The sequence below is a fragment of the Salvelinus sp. IW2-2015 genome, linkage group LG31 (assembly GCF_002910315.2).
Source record: "Salvelinus sp. IW2-2015 linkage group LG31, ASM291031v2, whole genome shotgun sequence".
NCBI lineage: Eukaryota > Metazoa > Chordata > Actinopteri > Salmoniformes > Salmonidae > Salvelinus > Salvelinus sp. IW2-2015.
The window spans coordinates 7,606,193-7,633,688 of record NC_036870.1 but is presented as its reverse complement, the minus strand read 5'-3'; the positions used below and the strand labels follow the sequence as shown (position 1 = coordinate 7,633,688).

General features: G+C 43.2%; 2 protein-coding genes across 5 annotated transcripts; both read right to left on the bottom strand.

Moving 5' to 3' along the window:
* Positions 1 to 1,536: 1,536 nt before the first annotated feature.
* Positions 1,537 to 13,445, bottom strand: LOC111956008 (proteasome subunit beta type-2). Its single transcript, XM_023976422.2, has 6 exons — positions 13,240 to 13,445; positions 12,408 to 12,530; positions 12,154 to 12,224; positions 2,540 to 2,702; positions 2,220 to 2,269; positions 1,537 to 1,730 (listed from the first exon to the last, which is right to left on the bottom strand). Exons 1-6 carry the CDS (start codon positions 13,328 to 13,330, stop codon positions 1,626 to 1,628), a joined length of 603 nt encoding a protein of 200 aa, XP_023832190.1. The 5' UTR covers positions 13,331 to 13,445; the 3' UTR covers positions 1,537 to 1,625.
* Positions 13,446 to 21,407: 7,962 nt separating this feature from the next.
* Positions 21,408 to 25,421, bottom strand: LOC111955997 (UPF0500 protein C1orf216 homolog). Of its 4 annotated transcripts, none has more exons than XM_023976411.2 (2): positions 25,266 to 25,421; positions 21,408 to 23,150 (listed from the first exon to the last, which is right to left on the bottom strand). In XM_023976411.2, the coding sequence occupies exon 2, from the start codon at positions 23,024 to 23,026 to the stop codon at positions 21,941 to 21,943; it is 1,086 nt and encodes a 361-aa protein (XP_023832179.1). In that variant the 5' UTR covers positions 23,027 to 23,150; positions 25,266 to 25,421; the 3' UTR covers positions 21,408 to 21,940. The 4 variants fall into 4 exon arrangements, with proteins under 4 accessions (XP_023832179.1, XP_023832177.1, XP_023832178.1 ...); XM_023976409.2 differs by lacking the exon at positions 25,266 to 25,421 and adding an exon at positions 24,253 to 24,362; XM_023976410.2 differs by lacking the exon at positions 25,266 to 25,421 and adding an exon at positions 24,056 to 24,246.
* Positions 25,422 to 27,496: the final 2,075 nt, after the last annotated feature.

Sequence of the window (27,496 nt, the reverse complement as noted above, 5' to 3'; positions counted from 1 at the left end):
TATTTGTTGCTAATCATTACAAAAACAGAATATTCTGAAAAAGTAGCAATTCACCACTTATTAACCATAGACACACTACCCACCTCYCTTTCTCTCTCACACACACACACACACAAAATAATTACTGATGCGAACTTGCACCCCGGGGGCCACTCAAAATTCAGAGCCCATTTACACCAAAGCGATGAGGTGAAAGCGATCCCTAACCATCACAGCGGCAACTGTGTCACCGCGCCAGGCAGCAGCCAGCCCCACCGGTACCTGGGAGACCGCCACGACCCCAGTGCACAACAAACTCCACACCTCAGCTCCCGTCCCCCTCCCTCATCTGTTACACCACCTCTCATCACCTGCTCGTACTCTCTGGTTCTCTCCATTCTCTTCACCTCCTTACCTGCCCCCTCCCTCCATATTACCCCAAGTGTCAATTCCCCCATCCATCTATCTCCCTGTGACCTGCCCCTCCCTCCCTCTCTCTCCCCCTCCCTCTCCAATATCTGACACTCAGCAGGGTTGTTCTCCATCTCTCTGTGCCTCCAGGCAAACATATGCTGCTCTTCCCGTCAGATTCCGGTGTGTTTGGGAGAGGAGGGATTGTTTAATGTTTATTAATCACCTGTCTGTGATATAGGAGAGAGGAGTTGGAGACACACTGGCTTGATGTTCACTACCGTGGCCCAGTTTTCCTATCCGGATGTATAGCGGTTTAGTTTTTCCTGAATGCAGAGGAAAATTAGGGTGATACTTGTTACAGCTACATAATCAGTGGTGGGAAAAGTACCCAATTGTCATACTTTAGTAAAAGATACCTTAATAGAAAGTTACCCAGTAAAATACTACTTGAATAAAAGTATCAAAGTATTTGGTTTTAAATATACTTAAGTTTCAAAAAATAATAATTTAAAATTGCTTATATTAAGCAAACCAGACGGCAGTTTTTATTGAAATAAATGTTCTCTTGATAATTGTGTGAATTGGACCATTTTCCTGTCCTGCTAAGCATTCAAAATGTAATGAGTACTTTTGGGTGTCAGGGAAAATGTATGAAGTACAACACACATTATTTTCTTTAGGAATGTAGTGAAGTAAAATTAAAAGTTGTCAAAAATATAAAAGTACAGATACCCCAAAAAACTACTTTAGTACTTTACACCACTGTAGGTAAGAGTCAATAGCCTATGTATATAGTATATAAACATAATACTTAAAATATACTGTGTACAGAATACACATCTGTAAAATGTAATTATAATTTATTTGGTACTTAACTACAGCAGAAATAAAGTCATGAAAATACCCACATTTAATTTAGGTACTTTTAGATGAAAAGGTCCATCATTATTATTATATATTTGTATTCATTATTCATTTCTGATCATACGGCTCTCCACTTTCTCATGGTCGACAACGCACGTACAGGACACATACAAACACAGAGGAGCACACACACAGATTACAGCGTCAACAAGAGAACACAGCCAGAAGGCTGTTCTCTTTATAGGGGACCCTGAAGAAAGCACTACGAGGACAAAAAGATATCTCAACAGTGCGTCACGTTTTATTGGAACATAAAGAGCAAGGTCTACGGTACAAAAATGTGGGCATTAGGGGTAAGCAGTGAGCGGTCACTTGGCGCCCACAGGGATAAGCTTCTCCAGGTCATGGATGCCGTCCTTGTCAATCAAACGGACGCTGAAGGAGGGCAGGTTGAGGATGAAGCGGTAGTTCAGCTGGAGCGGAAAGAGAGCGAGAGAGAGAGGGAGGGGGAGTTAGGTCATGAGTCATATACCAATGCAAGTGTATAGGAGAAACAAAGCTATATGCATGTTATGGCTGTTCATTGAACAGTTCTCGCAAAATGTCGTTTTCCTAATATAAACACATCTCAATTTGACAAATTAAAGTCACATGCACCCGACTGCTGAATGTGATGACTTGACACCCCACAAATAGTTTTTATTTTTATTTTATTTAACTAGACAAGTCAGTTAAGACAAATTCTTATTTACAATGACGGCCTACAGGAGAACAGTGGGTTAACTGCTTTGTTCAGGAGCAGAAGAACATTTTTTTTTTTACGGGGATTCGATCCAGCATCCTTTCGGTTACTGGCCCAACACTCTAACCACAAGGCTACCTGCCGCCCCATAAAGGTGGTGGTGATGAAGCACAGTGCCGTTATTCAGTTAGCTCTAAGCAGAAAAAAGAACCGAGCTCACCTCCTCAATGCACTTCTTCAGCAGGTCCATGGCTTCATCCCGAGTCAAATCTGAAGCATGAGAGTGATGAGAGAGCCAAGAAGAGAGATATGGTTAGCTTCACGTCCAGATGAAGTTGAACTTAAATAGAAGAACTCGTCAATCATTTAATATTAAATCCCGTTGGAGTGTTGAGAGAGAGAGAATAGGGGAACCCGAGAAGAGGAATGGAACAGAAGATAGTGAGCGACGGAGGCAGAAAGAGGAGAAAAGGGAGAGATAAAGAGGCCAATAAAATAGAGGAACAGTAAGAGAGAGAGCGAGAGAGAGAGCGATCCCACCTGGTCTGTAGTAGCGGTCGAGGATAGACAGGGTGAGGTAGGCTCCGTGGCCGTGGGCAGCGAAGGGGGCCTTGGCCAGAGCAGACAGGTGATCCATGTAGTAGAGCCCTGGGCCGTCCGTCTCATCAAACCCAGCCAGCAACAGGTTCACATGGTAGGGAGTCTGGTGAGAGAGGAAAGGAGAGGTATGGGTCAGTGAAGATATGGAAAAACAATTGGGATTGTTACGGCGATACTGTTGCCATATCTTGACATTACCGTGTTATGACAACATTCTCACAAATGGGGATGTGATGAAGGACGATAAACAGAAAATTATAACACACAATTACAATTCTAAGTCCGCATCCAAACAACAATGTCCTGTTTTCTCTTCCTCTGTTATTATCCTCCGAGGTTGGTGTTACGACATTGACCAATAGCCAGTCCCATAGAGACTAAACAATTTAATAATACACCTTCTCTAGCGATTTCTCTCCACGGTCAGCACACCAAACTATCATTGCACAAGCTGGGTGCCGGACACTAGGAAGCGGCAGTGTGATTAAAAGCACAATAGAAGGCAACTAAAAAGATACCCAGTGACAGTTTATTTTCAGATTGTTCAAACATCGCTGCTATTAATGATCAGCTTTGATTTGGGAGTCAACAAAACGGAAGATAAAACAGCAGCAGCACAAGACAACAGGGAGGGGTGTGAAACTGCCACACCTGGAGGGGGGGGGGGGTGGATGGAGGGGGTTAGACGGGTTGGAGGGCTGGGTGGGGGTTAGGTGGGTTGGAGAGGACTGAGGGGGTTAGGTGGGTTGGAGAGGACTGAGGGGGTTAGGTGGGAGGTGTGTTGTAGAGACTGAGGGGGGGGGGGGGGGTCGTGGTGTCACTGGCAGTTGATCATCTGCTGGGAAACGGACCCCCGCTGCTCCCTCCATCACCCCCCCACTCCCGCCTTCACCCTATGCCCTGGAGTAACGCCAGGGCTCATTAAAAACTTCTGTAGTCTCGCTCTCCTTCCCTCTCCCTTAAATTACTTATTTCATCCTTCTAGCCACTCCGTTTCAATGAGCTCTTCTACACGCTCGCAATACTCTTCTTTCGCCATCCTCCCTCCTTTTGCTATAATCCCTCTAAAATCAGGACAAATTGAAGTTTCAGAAACCAGTCATGGTGTGAAACCAGTCATTCGACAAATGTAGAGTTTCCGTTTAAAAGGAGTCAAACCTACCGATGCTATGAAGTGAATGCTAAAAAAATAAATAATCAGCAGCTAAGTGATACACATGAGCTGCAGTAACCTGCTGTAATCTGAACACCTGCCCCAAGTATCAATGTTGTGTATGTGCGAGACCCTTTCTACAGGGGAAAGAAAGGCGGACTTGTCACGCTCCCTGTGGAAAGGGGTGATATGTCTCGCCAGGCCATGCCTGAACTCATTGGTGTGCCCCGGGAAACACCCGTGGCGTCACCCGCACTCACCCGAGCAACACCTGTCTTACAGGTTACGGCGTAAAAATACAGTGCTGGAGCTGGCATCGAAATAACCCTTCCTCCTCATGTCACCTCGGAGGCCACCAGGCAGCAGGCTCGTTAAATCCAGCACCTGAACTCACGCCAAGTCCCAAACACATATGTCTTCAAAAGAACCCCAACACACACACACACACACCAGAGAGATGGGGTGTCCAACGGTATTCGGCATTCAACTAAAAAGGATGTATGGTTGTGTCTGGTGATGCACGAAGTGAACCGTGGTAAATCAACCCCGCTCGCTCTCCCTCTCGTCTTCCACGTGCCAGCGCTCGCTCCCTCTCTCCTTCCCTCCCCCTCTCTTTGCACCGTGCCCTCCCTCCCACCCTCTTTGCACTGTGCCCCAGGACATGTTCTCTTTATTGGCATTTCCCCTCAATCTGCTGTATTAATTGTTCATCTGTGCTGGAACAGGGGAGTCATGTGCAATATGGCACTAGTAATTAGTTGTGCCCGCGCTGTACTTAAAAACAAAAACCCCATATGCAACACTAGCCCCAGACAAACTGTTGCCGTGGCCTTTTTGCTAAATCTTTAAATAAAGCAAGAGGGCTTACTTGTTCTTTGGGATACAACCCAAGACGCTACATACGACTGAGGTAATGGTTTATAACAGAGAAAGCCTGTGAAGTCCATCACCGCTCACGTTTTAAACAAGAACAGTGGCTGTGCTGTCCATTTTAAGAATAAAGTTTTTGAAATACATAATGCAGTTGACTTCAGGCTGCCCTTCTCTCACACCATCGCTGACGCTTGGCGCTCGCACCTGGGGTTAGCGAGAGGCCCAGTTGCTTTTCTGGATTCCTGGTAGGTACACAGTGCATCCCCCCCCAATGCCAAGCTCTATCACCACCACTCATCCCCTGACGTTTTCGAACCACAAGAGACATCCTCTTCACTTAACAGCTTCGCAACCCTCCACTCAGGTGGACGAGAGAGAAATATTCAGAAATGTTCTGGAGCGAGTGGAAAACGTGTTTGTATAACATATGTGCATGTCCAAATACTCTGGGGTGGGTGTGAATTGGAGAGCACAGCTAAAGGAAGGTGTGGGATGTCGAGGAGAAACTGTTTGGAAGCCCTGCGAGAACTGAGAACAGCGTACGGAAATTCAATATACATAAACAAGGATATATGTACCACAGGGTAAAAAAAATAAAAAAAATAAATGGTTTTACTGCCTTTGGGCAAGCATGAATTCCGGAATATTTTGTAATGTTATCCGATATCTAAAGCACATATTGAAACAGTAGCAGCCCAACTGTAACACCGACTCTCACTTGCCCACGCCCTTCTGTGCCGTGTTGACTTCTGGGCCTAGTTCAAAGCCCTTGGGACTGTCCCCCTTTCTAGCCTCCCTCTCTCACTCCCTCCCTCCCTCCGCTCCCCCCTCCTTGTGTCCCACATTCCCTCCTCAGCCCCACTAATTGTTTTTTGTAATTATTTTCATCCTTCTGCTATTGTGACAGGCAGCGGCTGCACTACTCCTAACATATTAACCTCGCCGCAACCATATGAGACTTAGAGGGACGGATACGAGGAGACTTGACTCGGATGTCCTTCCCACACTCTCCTTCGGGCACACACACAATCTTCATACACACACGTTCAATGCTTCACACCAGGGAGTGGTAGAACAGGCTCCCGGTGGGTTGCGCTTCATTTCTGTTGCTTACCCTTGAGACTGGAGCGACACTTAGGCCACAACTCGCAACATATTGACAACAGTCTCTGGGATCAGTCAAAATAAACTCGTTGCCCACATCGCAGAACGACATAGTAGAGGTGCACAACGGACACAAGATGCGTGTAACGTGTGCTCCACTAGCGCGTCATGACAGCAGTAGGTATTTTTTTTTTTGCTGCTTCACTGGAAGAGGCAGGCATGCTTGTGCCCAGTTCTCCTCGGAAAACAAATGGGAATGTCTCGCGCTCCGCAAAAGTTAAGTGCCGCAGGTCCGTTAGACTGAATTCCGACCTGAATGTGACATAGTAGGGACGTCAAACATTCAGCCCGCTGCACAGACCCTACGGATGCTCTAGTCCAGAGCTCCTGGTAAAATTTAGCTTAGGAGCATTTCCCCCCCCATCTTTAAAAATGGTTAAACTAGTGAGAAATATAGCTATGTGATATTTGAACAAATAATTCACCATCATCCTAAAATAAGATTATTTTGTCATATCTAATTAATGTATATTTACGCTACTTTTCATGTGGACAGTATGTGTTACTACATTACACAAGAATTGTGTTGGGGGGAATTACACATCTTTTTTTTTAAACCTCAGATTGGTCAACACGATGATACAAGATCAAGTGCTTAAAACCAGGGGTTGGAAGCGGTCCAAGGAACATTAACTGAAAACATGAAAATAAAATGTTTTCAAGGAACAGAAACGGAACGAAAGTGATTCACACTGTTCCGGAACAGAACCGTTATTTTAAAAGCATGGTAACCAGTTAACGGTATTTTACGTCCCAGGCATTTTTCTTTATAGTGCCACAACAAAACAAAGTGCCTATGGGTATATATAAACTAGGGTACCAGTGAGGATTTCCTATGCCGGACAACTTGTTATAGATGTCAATAAGTCATTGATGATATCTATTAAAAAATAAATAAAAATGGCATTACATTAAGCTATAAGGGGGAACATTGCTATATTTGATCAAATTCATTGAAAACCTGTTAATTTCTCATGTTTGGTGTCTTGACATACTTGTCCAAAATCGTTTGACATAAAASAATACTTTTCTGTCCTTGCATTTATGGCAGTGGAACTTGTAGTTATATCATATATGAAGTATTAATCCGTTAAATTATACATTGAACTTGAACCCTGTAAGAATCCTGGATCTAGCTGTTGGACAGTTTTTTTTGTATATAGATATCAGAAACACAGCATAACTACGTAACATTTCGTGTCTCCTTATGTTACGGGGTGAAAACAGTTCATGGGCACACAAATCCCCCAAAATGTATGCAATTGGAAAATCTAATGCTTCTAACCAAAACAGTCACCTGACCCTGATACTTAAAACCTAAATCAATAATGTCATTAATGTGGTCCTTCAATAATGATGCATAATACTTGCTGGATGCGCATTTGGTGTTGAGCTGTTTAATTAGGGGCTGCAGGTAGCCTAGCGGTTAGCGCGTTGGACTAGTAGGTTGCAAGATCGAATCCCCGAGCTGACAAGGTAAAAATCTGTCGTTCTGCCCCTGAACAAGGCAGTTAACCCACTGTTCCGAGGCCGTCATTGAAAATAAGAATTTGTTCTAAACTGACTTGCCTAATTAAATAAAGGTTAAAAAAGAATTACATTGTGATATTTTCACACGTCTTATCCTGGAAATAATTTCCTGAATGACAGTCAAGTGACCAATAGCTGTTTGAGTATCACAACAGTTCAAGTGCTGGAATAAAGGTGTTGGCGAGGAACGTCCAGAATATTTATGTCTCTCATTCGTTACGCCGGTGAAGACAGCCCGGATCCACGTTGGATCTAGTATCCCTAGCGTATTGATGTTGATCATCTGTTCTCTGCTTGATTTTCAGCAGGGTGTCGTTAGATTGAACAGAGAAAGCGTCAAGGTAATGAGTTTGTGTTTTCATGTGCTTGCGCCTCGATTAGACACGGAGTATACTGTGCGCAATCATAGACTATTTCGCAGCGCCCAACGTTATTCCTATTAATTATTATGTATATAAAGATGACAAATGACATAGCCTAGTAGATCTGGTAATGAAATAACACGACAAATACATTTTGGTTTCCATGTTACACCTGCAATTTTAAAAACAATACTACAAGGGGCTTGAAGTAGCCTAGGCTACTTGAACTTGTTGGAGCTCAGAAATTCAAGTACTGGAACAGACATACCTTGAAAATCAGACATTTCCTAAAGTTGGTGCTTGAGAAGTCCTTGTAATTATTGTAGCCAAAAGGGTCTCCTGCTCCCTTATAATTATTTGCGATTTCATTTTAATAATTGTTTTTGGCCACTCTGGTTTGTTTCCAGCCGTTTCTATTGAAAGGTGTTGCGCTACTCTGTTGCGGTAAAACTATGTGTAGTTTTGAGGACGACAACATCTAATGCTGGCTTTAACTTGGCTTCCTATACAAATCCCTCCATTACAAAAGGGAACAAGGTTTTTGGTTGGTTGCTCATTAAAAAAACAGCCATGGTGAGATTAATGCTACAGCTATTTATGGCTTTATTGTYTGTGCCTGTGTCGGCCACATAGGCTATAGAAAAATCTCCATGCATGCATCCAATTTATTTAGTCAGGCAATTCCACATTCTCACATAATTTAAAATGTAATAATAATTTGAATATCAATGCATTGACAAGGCCTAAAAATGCATTATTCTTAAAGTGATAATGGCCTACTTTTTTTACACTTTTTTTTTTGGGGGGGGGGGTCTATATTAAGTCTTATGTACAATTATATAAAAATTACAATTAAGTGCTTGAAGACGTCCTTGAATTTGACTTGCCAATGTCTCTATGAGTCCTGCTTAAAGGATGTATAGTCCTAGGCCTATGTTGTTGCATAGGTGGAGTTGTGTGCCAATGTGCATATATTCCTCTAAGTACACATGTGGAACTGGATAAAAATCGGTTTTGTTTATCCCAATGTCACACATTGGCCCCATGATTTATAGAAAAACCCCTATGCAAAGCCCTCACTCACTCAGAAACTTACTCCAGCGTACCTGCAAGCTGAAAATCTTTGCCTGTGTGTTTCGGCTACCTGCCCCTCCAAAGCATAGGCTACTGTACCGACGTTACAAGCTTGATTCAGTAGACAGGGAGAGAGCTTTTTGATTACCTAGAGATGTATGGATTAACATTTTCAATGCTAGTTAAGGATACTATAGGCCTAGTTATCACATTCCACATTGGATTAATTAACTACAACAAGGTAAGATGTGTTTTTAATTCTGGTGCGCACATAAGCTCGTTAGCTAGCTACCTCGCTCAAGCTTGTTAGCTAGCTAGCGCTCAAAGGGCATTCAAAGTTCCTCTATAGAAACAGCTCCTAAGTATAATTCTGTGGACCTAATTCATATAATACATGTCATAACAAGATGCACAGCGCTTCAAGCCGCCTCCTCTACCCTCTCTCGAGCCATTTGCTACACGTGTATGTCTATCATGCATGTAAACAACTAGCTTGTCTGAAAGATCCGCACTGATTGGTGAAGTAATGCAATGAGCAAAAAGTAAAATACTGTTGATTTCACAGGTTAAAAAATCTACGATATAAGCCAGAACATTTTTTTTTTTGCTGGTCAGAACATTGGAATGAATTTTTTTGGGGGGGGGTTCTGTTCAGAACTAAACGATTGTAAAATTATTTTGGTTCCAACCAGTTTAAAACAGATCCACATCTTTGGTTTTGTCATACGCACTGGGTCGCAAGACTGCAATTATGATTTTCTTTATCAAATGACACTGATAATTCGGGGCGGTCTCTGTATAAAAGTCGCAGCCACACACCAATACTCGGATTTGACAGTCAAACTATCACTTAAATAGCAGCAAACTGTTGTCACTGTTGGTAGGTATCCTATGGTGGGTTGTGTTTCGTTGAAGATAAGCAAAGAAAAAAGATACCTATTTTCTGTGATGGCAGCCTCCTGAAATCAACATCCACCATTCCAAAATATAGATAGGAGCCTTACAGGCTGACTACACTGCTCGCGTCGCATGCGCGAGCGTTGCAAAATAAATGTAGAAATCTATATTATTCAATTATTGCACCCACACTGCTTGTGCGCGCCAACGAACGTCTGCGTTGCCAAGGGCTAAACTAGAAGTCAGTTCTATTTGTGACGCAGATCGCGCTGCAAGTCCTGCCTCTCCCATCTCATTGGTTTATAGAAGCAGGTACCCACGTGCCATCTCATTGGTTATACCCACGTGGGTGACTGAAAGACGAACGAGGTCAGTGGCGGTAATGCACCTAATTTATGAAAGTTGCAAATCGCAATATAAAGTCAAGAGAAGAAAAAGCCTGGAAGGAAGAGAGATAACTAGAAACGATTCGATTGACCGTTTGTGTGGATTAATTGGCGGAGTAGAGGACCTTGTGCATTTCAGGTAAAATACCTAAATGTTTATATCCCAGGACAAATTAGCTAGCAACAGCAAGCTAGCTAAATAGGACAAATTAGCTAGCAACTGCAAGCCAACTAGCTAAATTGCCATAAATGTTTAATGCTTTTCAACCTGTCCCCAAATTAATATAATTGGTTCAGAGTTTGTTTTCATATTTCAACCTGCATAGTATCCTGATCGTGTCTGGTGTGGGGGGTACAAAATCAACATGTGCGCGTTCGGTTTGGTCAGCATGTTAGTTCAGGACATGCAACCTCATCTCCCCCCTCTCACGCAATTGATATCAAAGTGATAATAGATTTTTATTTTACCAGGTAAATTGACTGAGGACACATTCTCATTTACATCAACGACCTGGGGAATAGTTACAGGAGAGAGGAGGGGGGATGAATAAGCCAATTGCAAACTGGGGATGATTAGGTGACCATGATAGGACGAGGGCCAGATTAGGAATTTAGACATGATTGACTAAACAGTGTTGTGTTTTTCTTTCTGTTTTGGTGACCGCCATATTAAAATGAAACATTCTAAAATGTAGCCATCTGTGTTATGCAGGTTTTCCTCTAACCAATGACATAAATATATTCAGTTTCCAAGTGTTTTTTTGCCTTGTGGAAGTTAACAGCGCACCCCCCCCCCCCCAATCAATCAGTAATTTATTGCCAATTGACAAAATAACAGGGTTTTTGGTGCGTGTGCAGTTTAAACGGTGTTCATAATTTTTTTTAAATGTATGTGTAGATAACACATTTTATGTTTAAGTTTTCAATATATCAAACTTTCTGCATATTAGATATTGACTTGGACACTTAAACTGTTTTGACATTAGGCTATTTATCAATATGTCGTGTCAACAGGAAGCTGCATCATTTTCAATTTAAGTTTTAGGAATATATACTGAACAAAAATATAAAACGCAACATGTAAAGTGTTGGRCCCATGTCTCATGAGCTACAATAAAAGGTCCCAGAAATGTTCCATACGCACAAAAAGCTTATTTCTCTCAAATTGTGCGCACAAATTTGTTTACATCCCTGTCAGTGAGCATTTCTCCTTTGTCAAGTTAATCCATCCACCTGACAGGTGTGGCATATCAAGAAGCGGATTAAACAGCATGACCATTACACAGGTAAAAGCCCACTAAAATGTGCAGTTGTCACAACACAATGCAACAGATGTCTGAAGTTGAGGGAGCGTGCAATTGGCATGCTGACTGCAGGAATGTCCCCCAGAGCTTTTGCCGGGGGGGAAGTGAATTTTCACAAGCCACCTCCAACGTCATTTTAGAGAATTTGGCAGTACGTCCAACCATCCTCACAACCGCAGACCACGTGTAATCACACCAGCCCCGGACCTCCACATCTGGCTTCTTAACCAGCGGGATCGTGTGAGACTAGTCAACCCGATAGCTGATGAAACTGAGGAGTATTTCTGTCTGGAATAAAGACCTTTTGTGTGTGGGGGGAATCATTCTGATTGGCTGAGCCTGGCTCCCCAGTGGTTGGATTTCACATAACTGGGCTGGTGTGGCCATGTGTGGGCCTGGGAGGGTATAGCACAACCCCTTGGGAGCCAGGCCATGGCTGCGCCCCTGCCCTGTTAGGTGAAATCCATAGATTAGGGCCTAATTCATTTCTTTCAATTGACTTATTTCCTTACTAAACTCAGTAAAATTGTTTTAATGATTGCATGTTGCGTTTATATTTTTGATCAGTATAACTTGAACTTTCAACTTGAACTTCCAATGGTATTGTATTTATTCAGGTAAAAACTGCTGAATGAGTCCAAAAATGTGCTGTGATTGATTTATGTTGATGACATACCAGAAATCACCAAAATGGGTTTGCCCAGACACGGGCTAAGTGGCAATAGCACAGAGCAACGTTGGAGTATCGCAGTATGGTATGCTAGGCTACATTGGAAAGAAATAAAAGCATTGGTCCACATTAAATAATTACCCTGCTTCGAAGGTAGTCTGCAAGGTTCTTGCGTGTGAAGTTGGCTGCTGCTGTTGGACTGAGTTCATAACCTGAAAGGCCCATCAGATGTCACCATGGGGTAGCACATAACCGGGGGGAAAACATTCATGAATAAAATGTCCAAACAATAATCACAACGAGTATTGAATGCACATATGTCAGTAGCAGTGGCATGAGTAGTACTAGGCCATCTTTATTTTGACACCAGAGAAACAAGAAATGGTGGCACTTACCATTCCTCATTTTGTATAGCTGAATATTCTTCTGAATGTACTCTGCAAACTGTACTGTGTCTCCTGCCTCTCCCACACATAGCAAAAGAATCTTATCGCTCAGCTTGAACATCTTGTCCTGGTCTGAGGGCGATAGACAAGGTGTTAGTTATTTAATCACATACGCACTCCAGTGACATGTTCAACATGATGTATGGAAATAAAGCCAAATAATACATTCTTGAAGTTAGTTTGATTACAAATAGCTCTACTCGTTCAGATGTTTCTTACTTTGAGGAAAATATTGCAAGTCATTTTGATAATAATCTGGGCCTGCTAGTGTGTGCCCTCCTTGCTTACTTTCACTTTCACAATTGAATGAAGCGAGTTAGCAAGATGGCTAGCCTTTTTAGGTAGCTAGCGCAAATCTGCTTGGAGTTTGTGGACATGCAAGTAAACAAGGTTACTAGCTCTTCCAACACGATTGTTAGCAAACAAACGTTGGTGATAACTGGAASCCAAATCAATTCGGTAACTAGTGTCCGCTTTTCTGATCTCGACTCATTGGCCAGGGAGGAAGTTTGCTAGCTAATTAGCTCACATAGGTGCTAGCAAGTTTGCTAAACTACTGTTAACTCATAACATGTAAACTAGCATGCTTAGCTAGCTAGGTAACAACAATTATAATTGTTTCAGTAACGTCATATGACTCAAAACAGAAATGTATGAGACAAACATTTAGGACATTTTGCTGATTTTACAAATGAGTTCAAGGCTAACAAAAGCAGGCTAAATAACATTAGCTAGCTGGCTAACTTAGCGACTAGCTAACTGCAAACGAGCAATGTCATACCCTGTTTCATCTTAACGATGCTGTGGGCTGCAACATTATCAGCAGCAACTATGACAAAGTCTTGTCCCTGAATTCCGATCAAATATTCCATACTGTAACTTCCAAGTAACAATTTTGAAGTAAAACTTTGCCTGAGGAACAACGCAACCTCGTTCGTTTCCTCAGATTACACAGCAAAACTTGAATGAGAGGCGCATAATGTTGACGTCATGAAATATGACGCTTTTCTCCTCATGTGACCCAGGGTTTCCACTAGTTACCACAGCCACAAAGTCAGAAATGATTGAAAACAAAAAAAACATGAATTTAAGGTTAGGGTTAGGCATAAGATTAGCAGTGTGGTTAGGGTTAGGCTTAAAATAATATTTCAAAAATATAAATTGTCGAAATGGGCGAGGTTTATGACTTTGTGGCTGTGGTAACTCGTGATGACCCAGGTCTGGGTGCTGCCACTGAAAGCCTACTGCAAATGATTGTGGTACAATCTACTGTATCTCTGGAATATACAGACTACTTAATTGTATTGAATTAAATTGGGATGTTTAATAGCCTAAAGCAAGATCAAAGAACAAAGAAACATTAAAAAAACTGTTGAACACACAGACAGAAAGAGACACACACACACACATTCTGCATAAAAGCAAAATTGATTTTTTATAATACATCTTAGATTGTATAATGAATTTGTCTTTTTATTGAGTATGATTTCCGTTTGCTTTGGTTTTCAAGTGGGATTGCTCGCTCAGTTTGTTCGGTCCAAACTCTGTAACCTGCTGAATGTCAGGTTAGAGAATGATAAACACTCAGGTTAGAAAGCCATAAACACACAATTTGCAGATGCATTTAAATTGCTTGCAGAAAGTCTTAGCATTACTCATCATTAGTTTTCTGTCTTTTTCTGTCTCTCTGGGCTCTGTAAGCCTCCAGTTTGAGCTCTCTGAAATGCACCTTGTAACATTAGAAATTGCTATGCAGTTGCTCGAGCTCTGACTGTCAGGCACCCTTTGTAGGCTTGTGTATTTTTAACAAGTTATTCATGTCTACTTGTCACAATGAGTGAAAGTTATAGATGTAGAGATGTGAGGAGTTTTTTATGCACAAGCTCCACTCAAACTGGATGCTAGAGTTATTGATTTACAATTCTGATGTGTGTTGGCTTTGTGTGTTGGTAGGCTGACTTTGGAGGCTGGATATTTTATACTCATTTTCATATTTCTCTCTCTCTCCCCTTATTTCACTCTCGGCAGTTGTCGCTGGTTCAGCTTGACTGCTTCGTTAGGGCTCATCATTTGCATTCAGATTAATTATCTAATTACCGACAAATGTCCGGCGGCCACCCCACACTSCGGCTCGTCAGCTCTGAGCCTGTAATTATTTTAATCATTTACTTTCATCTGGAGCATTCCTGCCATACTCCTGTGTTTAGAGCCATTCTTAATTACCCTGCCAAGACACTCTTCTCCTCTTTTTTGGAAAGAGAAAGGGAGGGAGAGAAGGAAAGAGAGAGAGAGAGAGAGAGAGAGAGGGAAAGAGAGAGAGAGCGCCCAATGGGGACATGATCCAGGAGCACTGATAGCACAGAGGAAGCTCTCTCAGCTCTTCTAGTTGTTCACCCCCTTCTTCATACTCTCTCTTTTCTTTATATCTCTACCCCCCTTCTCTCTGCACAACCCCCCTTCCCAACTTCATCCTCTCTTCTCTTCCCCTCCACAATCCCCCCCCCCCCCCCCCCCCCCCCCCCCCCCCCCCCCCCCCCACACACACACACTATCCCACCCTTTCCCCCCCTATCCTTCCTCCCTTTCCCCTTATCGCAAGCACACACAGGAATCGCCCCCTGGGCTTCAGTGCTCTGACTGCTAATACACTGACTCACACACACGCATACACACACACACACACACAGAAAGCAAGAGAGCAGAGAGAGAGTAGAGAGGGAGACAGAGAGAGACTAGATCAGAGTGGCGTGCACACGCACACTGTTTGTGGCACACATCACAATGCACACATCTTTCCACTATCCGCCTGGAAAATCTATACACCTCTCTGTCTGTCTATCCTTTATTTAGACAGCTATCAGCCAGCCTGTTCCATCTCTCAGTCTGGTTCCTGCCCAGCACATGAGAGATGGGTCAACTCCCCCATGACCACTCAGTAATGATGCTCTCACTGAACCCTTAAGCGAGATACACTCACCCTGACTGCTCGTGTTAAAGAAAAAAGATACAAGCTATGTAATTGGCCTCTTGAATATTTAAGTTAGCCCGGGATGAAAGTTTAATGAAAAGATTATTATCTACCAGTTTATCACACTATTTCATATTTCATTTTATTCACTGGCTGCTGCTGCAGCACTGTCCATTTTGACAGCCGTGGATACAGCAGAGAGACTCACGGGTTGAAGCCGCACGAGACGGCAAGTAGAATATGATGAATTACATTAGTGAACTGAGCAGATTTTTTTTTTCTTTCTATGTATCTTCACAAAACACTCAGTCAATACTTCTAACACTCACACACACGCACACGCACACGCACGCACACGCACACACACACACACACACACACACGCACACGCACACGCACACACACACACACACACACACACTCATACACACTGTAAGGTTGCTGTTATTTAGTCGTATTGTTTGTATTTATAGGGGGAATTAATCCTTTTTGCCAGAAATGGTGTGAAAAGCAGACAATGTTGTGCTTTGACAGACATAGCACTTTAGCCAAACCCCAGTGGGATACGTGACGGGGTTTGGGAGGATTATGTATGGACCCAACTTGCCCGCAGGGGAGAGCTGCTGGAATGGGACATGGTTTGAACGACAGAGATTAGGGATCAAGGTGCACGGAGCAAACCATTTGAGGGAATAGCCTACACTGGTTAAAGCCCACATTTCACCATACAAAAAAACAATAAATATGCTTGTCTTTTTGTAAACACTGAAAGATAAAAACAGCCTGGAAGATGGGGCTGTGGCTGTGAGGCTCAAGCGTTTTGACATGGTTCAATTTACTGAGATAAGATTCCTGATCTTCACACACAGATTTTTCTTTGTGAATTTAGACAACATTCGCATGGATTTGTGAGATAGCCTAATTGACCAAGTAGGCTAGACTGTAACCTGTTTTATTTGATAAGTTACTGCAATATTGCAAGAACAATTTCACACTAACCAACAGACTGGCCTATGATGTGGTGGATCATGATTTAGAAATCTGGGGCTTGAATAGAAGTGTCGAGGGAATAGACGGAGTTATTGTGTTAAGGCTTTGTTTAACCTTGCCTTCTTAGATTTTGGCATTCAATTATGGGTCCTGAAGAAATGCGAGGTCGGTATCAGTGGCACCGTTTATCGGTTTAATCCACAATTTCATGGCGCTGAGGCGGGATGGGTAGTGGGCCCCGCTCGCTTTTGTTGATGGGATGTCACCGTTTAGTGGTCCCTTTCGTATCTAAACCGGGAGAGGACGTCGAGGGAACCTGGGCACGAGAGACCACTTCATCTCAAGGGGTGAAAGAGAGCAAGTTAAATGGAAGTGACAAGCTCTGAAAAAAATCCTGCCGGCAGCTGCGCGCATTCGACATAGCCAGCTCCCCTACCGTCGCCGGCGCACGACCCCCGTGCCTGGCACACACACCTGCCGCTCCTAGAAGCGCTTTCACCGACAGCCACATAATCCATGGGCGTGTCGCGGAGGGGCTTCTCTCAATGTGCTCTTGTGAAAACCCCTTATGCGTGAAAAAGCCCCCTTTCTCCATCTATTGTCCGACACAGTTTTATGGGACAACATTGGGCCTTATGAGGTTTCAGGATTTACATGGGACTTTATAGAATGGTATAATCATTTCAATCAGAGAACGAATAAAAGTTTTAACACGCTGTTTTCATATTTATTAGCTGGTTAAAGCAGCCGAGGCAGCTGAACCTTATACCCCAGACCCCACCAAAAATGCTCTCAGTCTCAGACCCCCACATTCAGAATGTCCTGGCAAACCCGCAGAGAACCCTCAGACTTGGACAAGAAGGCAGGAAAATGATCAGTGATACAAGACTTCAGAAGGCCTAATATTTCCACGGGCATGTCAGCAAATTGAAATATAGGCCTATAGGCACACTGTATCGGCCTAGGCTAATTTGTGGTCACAATCAGGGTCATCCTTTTATGTCAGCCAACAGGTTTGTTAAATCTGATATGTTAAAATAGGCCTACGATGACGTGCATTAAGATGATGACGCATTAGTCAGGATGAATGGTGACTTCATTGAATTAGGCCATTTTATGTTCAACATAAAAACAAATACAGGCCTCTATGAATTATGCATTCATGAGGATATCTGTCAATAAGGCCTAAATAAATAAATAAATAAATAGATAAGGTCAAAATGGTGGTTTACTTTATGGAGACATGTAGACATTACTTTATGGAGACATTATATTATTATTAGGCATAGCCTACATTTCAATAGCAACTTTACAACATGTATGCCTTTGGACTTCTGATACATTTGACCTTTATACATTTTCAACATCTTATCAAAATCAAAGGAAAAATGTGTGGATGAATTAATTTTCATGTCATGCAAAGAGCACTTCCCATTCTCTATATGAGGACATATGTTTCTTGTCCATCCCTGACTCTCCTTGGCATTTATAAAGCACTCCATCAACACTTTTGTTAAGGCTCTCTGAACAATTTCTATCCTCACAGAACTGTAAAGGTTATGATGATACAGCCTAGTTGTGCTTTCTGTTGTAACGCTACAGCCCTCCAGTTGCACCGAAGGTAGTTTGAGCATTCGCTAAGCATTTCCAATTTAGGCAATTCAGGAAGTGGTTTGAAATTCAGTTCATTAATTAAAATGTGCCTAGTATTTCTATGAGGATCTTTTCATCATTCATTTAATTCTAATTCACTGCTGTGGATACTGATATATATATATATATATATATATATATATATATATATATAAAAAATAAAATTATACAAAGTCTGGCTGGAAATGAACCAATAATTTGTTTTATTTTCAATGGGAAACAAAGAAAAAGCCCAGTACTCAAACCACCCACACAATTTCATACTCAAGAAGGATATATATATATATATATATACTGTATGGCTCATGGGAAATATTAGTTCATTTTCAATTTGGTATGTGGATCCTTTTCGTAAAAGTGATAAGATACTTATCTATCTATCTATCTATCTATCTATCTATCTATCTATCTATCTATCTATCTATCTATCTATCTTATCTATCTTCTATCTATCTATCTATCTATCTATCTATCTATCTATCTATCTATCTATCTATCTATCTATCTATCTATCTATCTATTCATCTATCTATCTATCTATCATCTATCTATCTATCTATCTATCTATCTATCTATCTATCTAACGTCTGTCTGTCTGTCTGTCTGTGCTGTCTGTTGTCGGTCTGTTCTGTCTGTCTGTCTGTCTGTCTGTCTGTCTGTCTGTCTGTCTGTCTGTCTGTCTGTCTGTCTGTCTGTCTGTCTGTCTGTCTATCTATCTATCTATCTTCTCCTGTATGTTTGCTCTTTCTCTTTTGGCCACAGGTCTTTCTATCCAGTTCATCATACACAGGCCGCAGGCCGCAGCCCTCTGCCCTCCCTCCCCCAATCCCCCACCACCCCCTTTCTGTCAAAGCTGATTGTTTCCACGCCAACAGAGTGCTGGGGGCTAGCACACTGTCACACTACATCAGGCAGAGGGAAGAAAGGGAGAGAAAGAAGAGAGGGGCGAGAGAGTCTGCTCTATGGACTCATCCGACAGCACTGGGTAGTAGGGGCCTGTATGTCCAACTCACAAAACACAGGGGTTGAACTGAAGCTACTGTACTTCATTGGATCATACAGAAGAGTGCCCCCTTGTGTTCTTAACACGCTATTTAATTTTATTTAAAAAAGTGACCAACGGGCTATGTGATGAACAGGCGCCCTCTAGTGGACTAAAACATATTTTCTTATTTCACTCGATTTTATAGGCCTACTCGAGGATACCAAAGATTTGTATAACTATCACTCATTGTTCTATCTGTGAGGATACTGTGTCATGGTGGGTTAAGCTTGTTGTCATTGTCATGTGAAAAAGACATGACGGAGTGATGGGGAAAAAAACACTTCAACAAAAGGCAAATCATTGAAAATCACCATCGTTATGGCACTATTACACAAAATTAGCCTGATCTGGACGGTGATCGATCAATGCATGATTTACACAATTACAGGGCTTAGGCTAAATCAAGGCAATATCATTGAGACAAAGTATAATTCATGACAATGGTAAGCGTTTTAGGCAGAACTCCACTGCTATTGAAATCCACGTTACCCACGAATGCGCGCACGGAGTGGCAAAGTTGCCAGATGTCTACACAATATCCCCAAAAGTCTGAACTGTAAATTCCATACAGTCCATTTTTTTTGTTTAATGAGCAGGTGAATTGTTGTTTCGCGAATATCTCAGAGTCACACAGACTTGGAAACACTTGAAACCGAATTGGGTGACAGGAGCCACAGCTGTGTGCACCTCTCTCTCTCTCTCGCCCGCGATAATTTGGGAGAAAACGCCTCAAACAGCGTTGCTAACGTTATCTTCGCTCGTTTTAACCGACAAAATTAGCAGTTCTGCTCGAGGAGAGAGACGGTGCGGCATCCCGCAGCCCCCCCCCGTGCGTCTGTTTCTTCCCGGGCGGGGTGCTCTTTCACCGGTGCCGCTGTTCGCGCCCAGCAGGGACCCCGTCACACATGCCTCGTGTCCCGCCGTGCGGCGAACCTATTATACAGTGTCGCTGAAACGAAGAGATGTATTCAGGGTGAGGGCACGGTGTTTAACGTGAGACACTACGCAGAATACCGATTTGAGTTAGAATGTGCATCCAATAAAACTTTGTTCCTTACAGAGAGAGACACAATATAAACATTTGCTTGAATTGGCCCTTTGTGGAGTTGAGGTCAATTAATGTTAAGTTACTGCTCTTTTGCTTGGTAGGGCAGAATAGGTAACAAGCCCGAATAAAATGACCATCACATCTCATTTTATAGGCTATAGGCCTATGGGTAACATTTCCCTTCGCATTTTAACTTCACTGTAAATACATAGCCTAATCACATCACCGTGATTGTATATCCTCAAAATCTGGTTTTGTTCTCCCCGTGTACTGTTTCTCTGCGCTTTTTGGAAACGGTGTTTGTACACAGGACAATAACAGAACAAACAAACGTGTTGGCTGGTTATCCCAGACGCTTCCCCGTTTGATGCCCTACATACATCCCGCTTAAAAGCCAATAAACAACAGATAAATATGTTAATTCTCTCACACTTTCACTGTCATGCCTGCGTCCAGGAGAGACGATAAGCTTTAGAACATAAGCCTGAGCGCCCGGAGTTCGGAGGCATAAGCGAGGATTATCACAAACTTGCCCCGGGGTTTGGCTCATACTGCGGGACTGGACCGGCGGCTGCTCACCGGGCCGGATAGGACCACCGGGCCCTGGGGCGCAAACTGACAGATTCCCCGGGGAACTGGACTCTGCAGGACCAGCTCAACTCAGACTGCAGATTAGGTGGCGAAGGCTGGTATCTCTGGGAGCACACACACAGACACACACAGTACGGCTAGACGTTCCCTGCCCGCGGCGACGAGAGACGCAGTAACCATGCCTATAAAGATTGATGCATGTTCCTCACAGGGCTATCACACCCCCAACAGAACACACTCATGATGAGGCGATACAAACGAACTTTGTGCTGTTGATAAAGAGACGATTGTAGTAAAATTATCATGGACCAGAGGCTGCAGTTTATATATTTAAACAACGAACACAAAGAGGCTTTAACGGTTCTATTAGTGCTTTATGAAAAGGATCAATTCCTTCATCTCAAATTGAAGATCAACACAATGCGCAAATAATTCTCTCAAACGAAGGCCTATAGCTTAGGTTTAGCATGTCTTCGATATAAACTATCTGACGTTGCCTACTTGTTCTCATAGTCTGCTAATCCACACCTTTCTGTGTACACCGACCTAACGTTGATGTTGGTTTTTATACTGTGCGACGAGTGCAAATAGACTAGTAAAATCCCAACATCTTCTTCATAACTTTATACATTATTAACTCACAATACACGAATATCTCTAAAACAATTTTATTATGTCACTGGAGAAGACAAACATGATATACATATAAAAAATAAAAAAACAATTCATCTCATATGTTGTATTTGGAATATTTTGGGATTATATCACAGTTATAGAGACAAATAAAACAGTACATTCTACACTTATATAGAACATTTGAAGATACAGGCATATATTAAACTTCATATAATATGTTATATATTTCCATAGTTTGGCAGGGTTAGGGTGAAAAAAGTAATCCTGGCTCTCAAGAAGAAAGGTGCCTTGGATATTTTTGGATCTCAACACAGGGTAGGACGCCAATAAATCAAAAACAAACTGCATTACCAACTTATTAAAACACCACATCAGAGTAAAATCTCAGAGGAGGCTTGGAGATTGTCTAGTTTCGGGAAAAGTCAAGTCTGGGACACAACAAGCACAATAACCATGGCCAAGGCAACAATGCCTTTGTATTCCCCTTCAGCGACTGGCCGGTCTCTGCTAGTGACCACTTCCTGTTGGGGCCTCTGCGCTTCCTTCCTGCTCTACGATTGGCTGGCTGTGGCAGTTGCAGTGGTGGCAGCGCCCATGCGCAGCAGCTCCTTCCTGTGGTCGAGGATGACGTCAAAGCTGGACTGGAGGCGGTTCTGCTGCTCCTGGACGCGACCCTGCAGGGTGCGGACCCAGCGGATCAGAGCCAGCCTGCGGTACATGGTGAGCTGGACCTGGTGCTTCTCCATCTCCTGGGCCTTGAAGCGCTCGCGGTCCCTCAGGGTCCACACAGCGTCCTCCAGCTCAGGCAGCTCGCCGCAGTCTGTGTCCGAGTCCGACAACGCTCCTCCGTCAAGCAGACTGTTCCCCGTTCTGAGAGGCTTGCTGCTCCTTTTCCTCTCCATTTTGTCATCCCACTTCCTGGTCAAAGAGGGGGTAAGGGGGTCTGCTGGGGCGGCAGGGGTCTCCTGGTTTCCCCCCTGGTGGTGGTCAGGCTTGGTCTCCCCCACACCGATGCGGTCCCACCCTCCCATGCCAGCCCCTTCACCTCCGCTCTCCATGTTGAGAGAGGACAGGCTGCCACTGGACCTGTAGCTGAACTCAAAGTCTGAGTCGCTGTCGCCCCATTCCTCTGGGTCCTCCACCTCCTCCTCCTCCTCCTCTTCCACCACCACTCCCTGTTTCATGACACCTCCCCCCAGGTCTTGTTTCTCCTTCTCGTCATCGCTCATCCTCCCCATCTCCTCCTCCATCTTTCCCTCCTCCGCGCCATCCGGGGGCACTCTTCCGTACCCATCGTCCCCACTCTCGATCTCAGGCAGGGACTCCAGGGGGCTCCAGCAGGGCAGACGGGAGAGCGGGGACAGGGGCCCCAGACCGTAGTGGTTGGAGGAGGGGGGAAGGTGGGGCTGGTCGCGGCCCAATGGGCCCAGGTTACGAGGACGCACCTGGTTGCGATTCTCGTCTCCTCCCGTCATGACGTCCTCGTCTTGACCCAGGAAGTTGAAGTTGCCGTCCTTCTCACCTTGCTTCCTTTTGCCCCCCTGCTGCTGGCTGTTGTTGCTGAGGATCCGCAGTGGGGAGGAGGTGCCTCCCTGGCCTCGGTACTGGGGGTTTACGAGTCTGTCCTGGTGGAGCATTTTGCTTGGCTGAAACTCACTTCTTCTTGATGGAGATTCAATTCTTTGTGAATGAGATTCAAGTCTTCTTGAACGAGACTCAATTCTTGTTGAAGATTCACTTCTTGATCTTGACTGAGAGTCACTGTTTAGAAAAGGAGAGAGAGAAAAGGGAATAAAATATGGAAGTTAATTAAGGCAATTGTTTCAAGGTTAATCCTTCACTTATATATCAGATAAATCTAGACTCATTTCTCTGATACAGTCCTGTACGCTGCTGCATAACTCACAAGTTTGATATTAGCCTACTACCAGTTAATCTTCTAGCCATCACTGCCATTCCTTCTCGTTCTAATGTATTAAATCGTAGCTGCTCTGTGCATCCAATTGCCCTCCACTTAGGCCTATATTACCATCAAATATTTACATGTCTCCTCAGAATGGAAATTTCACTAATCCTTACTTCGGGGTACTGTCACTCATTCTCCGCTCTGTCGCATGATGCGCAGGCACGTGGTGCTGAAGGACAGCGACTAACGTTCCAGGGTTGCGCGCGCCACTGGCACTGACGTAAATATTGACGCTCGATTGGTGAGGATCAAGTTATCAAGTAAAATCGACCTTGGGTGATGTGATATAACATATCAATATTATGTTTTATATTCGTTTCAGGTTCGTGCAATAGCCGAACAATAAAACGCACTCCCATCCATCCTTCTTGTAGCCTATGTTTAGGCTAGGCTATAAAAACTGTCAACTACAGGATGTTCTTTATGCACCATTAATCACGTCTTCTTAGACTTGTGAGAGTCAGAAGTGAAATACCATAAAATTCCTTTAAATTAATTAAGCAGATGCAAAATTAAGATGCGCGATTTGACAGGAACGAACGACGACGCCCGATGAAAGCATATGCTTATAGCTTATCATAACACAAGGCATTAGAATAGCCTACCTACACAATGTTGTTTGAGAAAAATAGATGACAAAAAAGAAACACGGTTTTATGAAATTAATATAAAAGATGAATTAATCTCCATTGTGCCTTACGTAATAGCCTAGACCTAGTTCAGCAGCAGCGCTATCAGCTCACCCCATGTCCTTGTTCTCCTCGCTCGTCGGCAGCGATAGCCTCGCTTCCACTTATACAAAACAACCTTTACCATTCCTTATTTCATTCGCTGAATACACAATCATTCGGATTGACAAATGTGTGAATCGATACATAAAAGAGGGCCTTGTCTTACCGTATGCTAGTAAAGTGCTTCGTAGAGGAAGTAGATTGGGAGCCCTCCCTATTTCCCCCTCCTCTGGTCGACCCTCCTATGTGATGTTTATCTGCGACTACCCCCCCCCCCCCTCTCTCTCTCGCTCTCTCATCCACTCTTTCTAGCGCTGTGATAGAACGGACTTCTAGCCTGCCTACCCAAATGACTCACTTCCTAAACTGGGCAGGGACGGTAGAACGGGAAAATGCAGAGAGGTGAGCAGAAAGTAGAGTGCTGCAGAAATTACACTGGAATGTCTCACCATATCTTAGTTTTTTTAAAGGGAAAGTACGACCAGAAAAGTATATACAACAAACGAATATTTGTTTAGGCTACTCAAATGTAACCTATAACACATTCTCATAATTGTGTCAAGGGAGACAGACTGCCATTTGTTGCATTAAACTGGTGACTGTATCTGTCGGTATTAGATTAGAGAGAACGCCTGTGTTGAGTGCGAGTGTGTTTTCGGGTAGGAGGTGTGGCACATCAGACAGACTTTGCAAGTATACTCCCTCCGCATCTCCTGTCGCTTGCGGCAGAAGAGCGTACGTCCCCCCCCCCCCCTCAACCCCCCCTTAACCCCTTTCCACTTCAACAACATCCCCATTCAAGTGCTGCACCTCCAGGCTGTCCCCTCCTCCCCATCGTTCAATAGTAGCCTAAGCGCATGAAAAATACATCAAACACAGCGGCTGCCCGCGGTCTCATCACATGCAAAATCATCTCCATCTTCCAAAACCGAACACAGAACCGTGGAGCAGGACACCGATATAGAGAAACAGATAGCAACAGGGCCAGAAAATAGAAACAGAGAGAAAGAAACAGAGCATGCTTTGCGGTGCATGTGGACCAAATGTTCAGACGAAGGGTCATCCGCGAGGTCCCTCGGGGCGCTAAATAAATATTGTGCGTCGGTTATTGCGCAACCGAGGCAACTCATAAGCACCCATCTCACAACACAGGCATTTAATAAAAAGAGCATGACTTACCTAGTGAATAAGACCTTGTTATTAAAAAAAAAAAAATGTTTTACACAGCCCCGAGTAATGACCCACTTCCCTCAGTTCTGCTTCATCTCCAGCAACACCAGTCCTTACTGTGACAGTGGCCAAGGGGAATGACCCATGGCCATACCGTCAGCTCACAACACCACAATGCATAGCGGCAGATACAGTACAGAAAACCAGAGTAGAGTGGACCTACAGCTCTCTCTTCTCGAACAGAGATCGTTCAATGAGCCAAGACAAAGTAAATCAAATAAACCCCCTCACATTTAGATTTTCCACCCCTTGGGAAGCATCACAGAGAGTGAAAGATCTCATGCTTCTGGTGAATTATTCTAGCCTCCTCTTAGTTGGGAGTAAAATAAAAGCTTTTCCTTTAGATTTTGTGGCTGGTCAGGGCCCACATTTTTCCTAATGTACATAATATTTCCCCATCTTTCAAACGAGGGGGACTTGGTTTGGGAGTTGGGATAATGTTATGACTGAATAAACAAAACCAGGATTACATCTCCGCCTAAAGCTAAGAGGGTATCCACGGGGTTCATTCCAGCCCCTATGCCTGCTCCTAATGTTGTGTAATGAGCCTTCCTGCAGCCCCTAACCCCGAGACTTGCTGCTAAATCACCATGGACTAATGAGATGGAGAGATAAAAGCGGTCATTAAGAGTACTCCTAACGAGATCCTATTATTAGCCACTTATCATAATCATTAGATTATAAACTGCAATTATCTTAACTGGACCAAGAGTGGTCCTATCTGAGCCTAGAGGTCAACAGAGAATGGCTGGAAGTAATAAGGGACAGAGGACTATAGGCAACAGTCATGATTCAGTCGGAGTCAACTAACGTTCTATTGTTTGAATTCTGAAGCCAAGGTAAAACTGAGCAAAATGAAGGTGCAGAGAGCGAGAGTGACATTTGGGACACATTTAAGTATGCGATAAGTATGTTACTTAAACTTTCGCACAATTCTACTGACATCGATGCAAAATTTGCACAAAACTTAGTGTGGTGGTGGGAGGGGCATTTCTCCAACTAGGATTCCACCCTTAGCAAAGTCAGATACAGTGCCTTGAGAATGTATTCACACCGCTTGACTTTTTACACATTTTGTTGTGTTAGAGCCTGACTTAAAAATTGATTAAATTGAGATTTGTCATCACTGGCCTACACACAACACCCCATCAGTGGTGTAAAGTACTTAAGTAAAAAATTCAGTCGTTTTCTTGGGGGGGGGGGGGGATCTGAGCTTTACCGTTTATACTTTTGACTACTTTCACTTCACTACATTCCTAAAGAAAATAATGTACTTTTTACTCCATACATTTTCCCTGACACCCAAAAGTGCTCGTTACATTTTGAATGCTTAAACAAGACAGGAAAATTGTCAAATGTACACGCTTATCAAGAGAACATCCCTGTTCATCCCTACATCCTCTGATCTGGCGGACACACAAACCACACGTTTGCTTCGTTTGTAAATGACGTCCGAGCGTTGAAGTGTGTTCCTGGATAATGATAAATATATATTAAAAAATTGTGCCGTCTGGTTTGCTTAACAAATAATTTAAAAGTATTTATACCTTTACCTTTAATACTTAAGTATATTTACTACTAAATACTTTTAGACTCTTACTCAAGTAGTGTTTTACTGGGTGACTTTCACTTGAGTAATTTTCTATCTTTACTTTTACTCAAGTATGACAATTGGGTAATATTTCCACCACTGTACCCCATAATGTCAAAGTGGAATTATGTTTTTCCAAAGTTTTACAAATTAATAAAAAATGAAAAGCTAAAATGTCTTGAGTAAATAAGTATTCAACCGCTTTGTTGTGGCAAGCCAGGAGTAAAAATGTGCTTAAGTCACTTWAATTTATTTTATTTAACTAGGCAAGCCAAACCCTATCTGGGCCAATTGTGCGCCGCCCTATGGGACTCCCAATCAGAGCCGGTTGTGATACAGACAGGAATCGAACCAGGGTCTGTAGTGATGCCTCTAGCACTGAGATGCAGTGCCTTAGACCGCTGCGACACTCGGGAGCCCCTATGGACTCACTCTGTGTGCAGTAATAGTGTTTAACATGATTTTTTAATGACTCCCGCCGCTCTATACCCACACATACAGATAATTGTAAGGTCCCTCAGTCGAGCAGTGAATTTCAAACACAGATTCAACCACAAAAAACAGGGAATTATTCCAATGACTCGCAAAG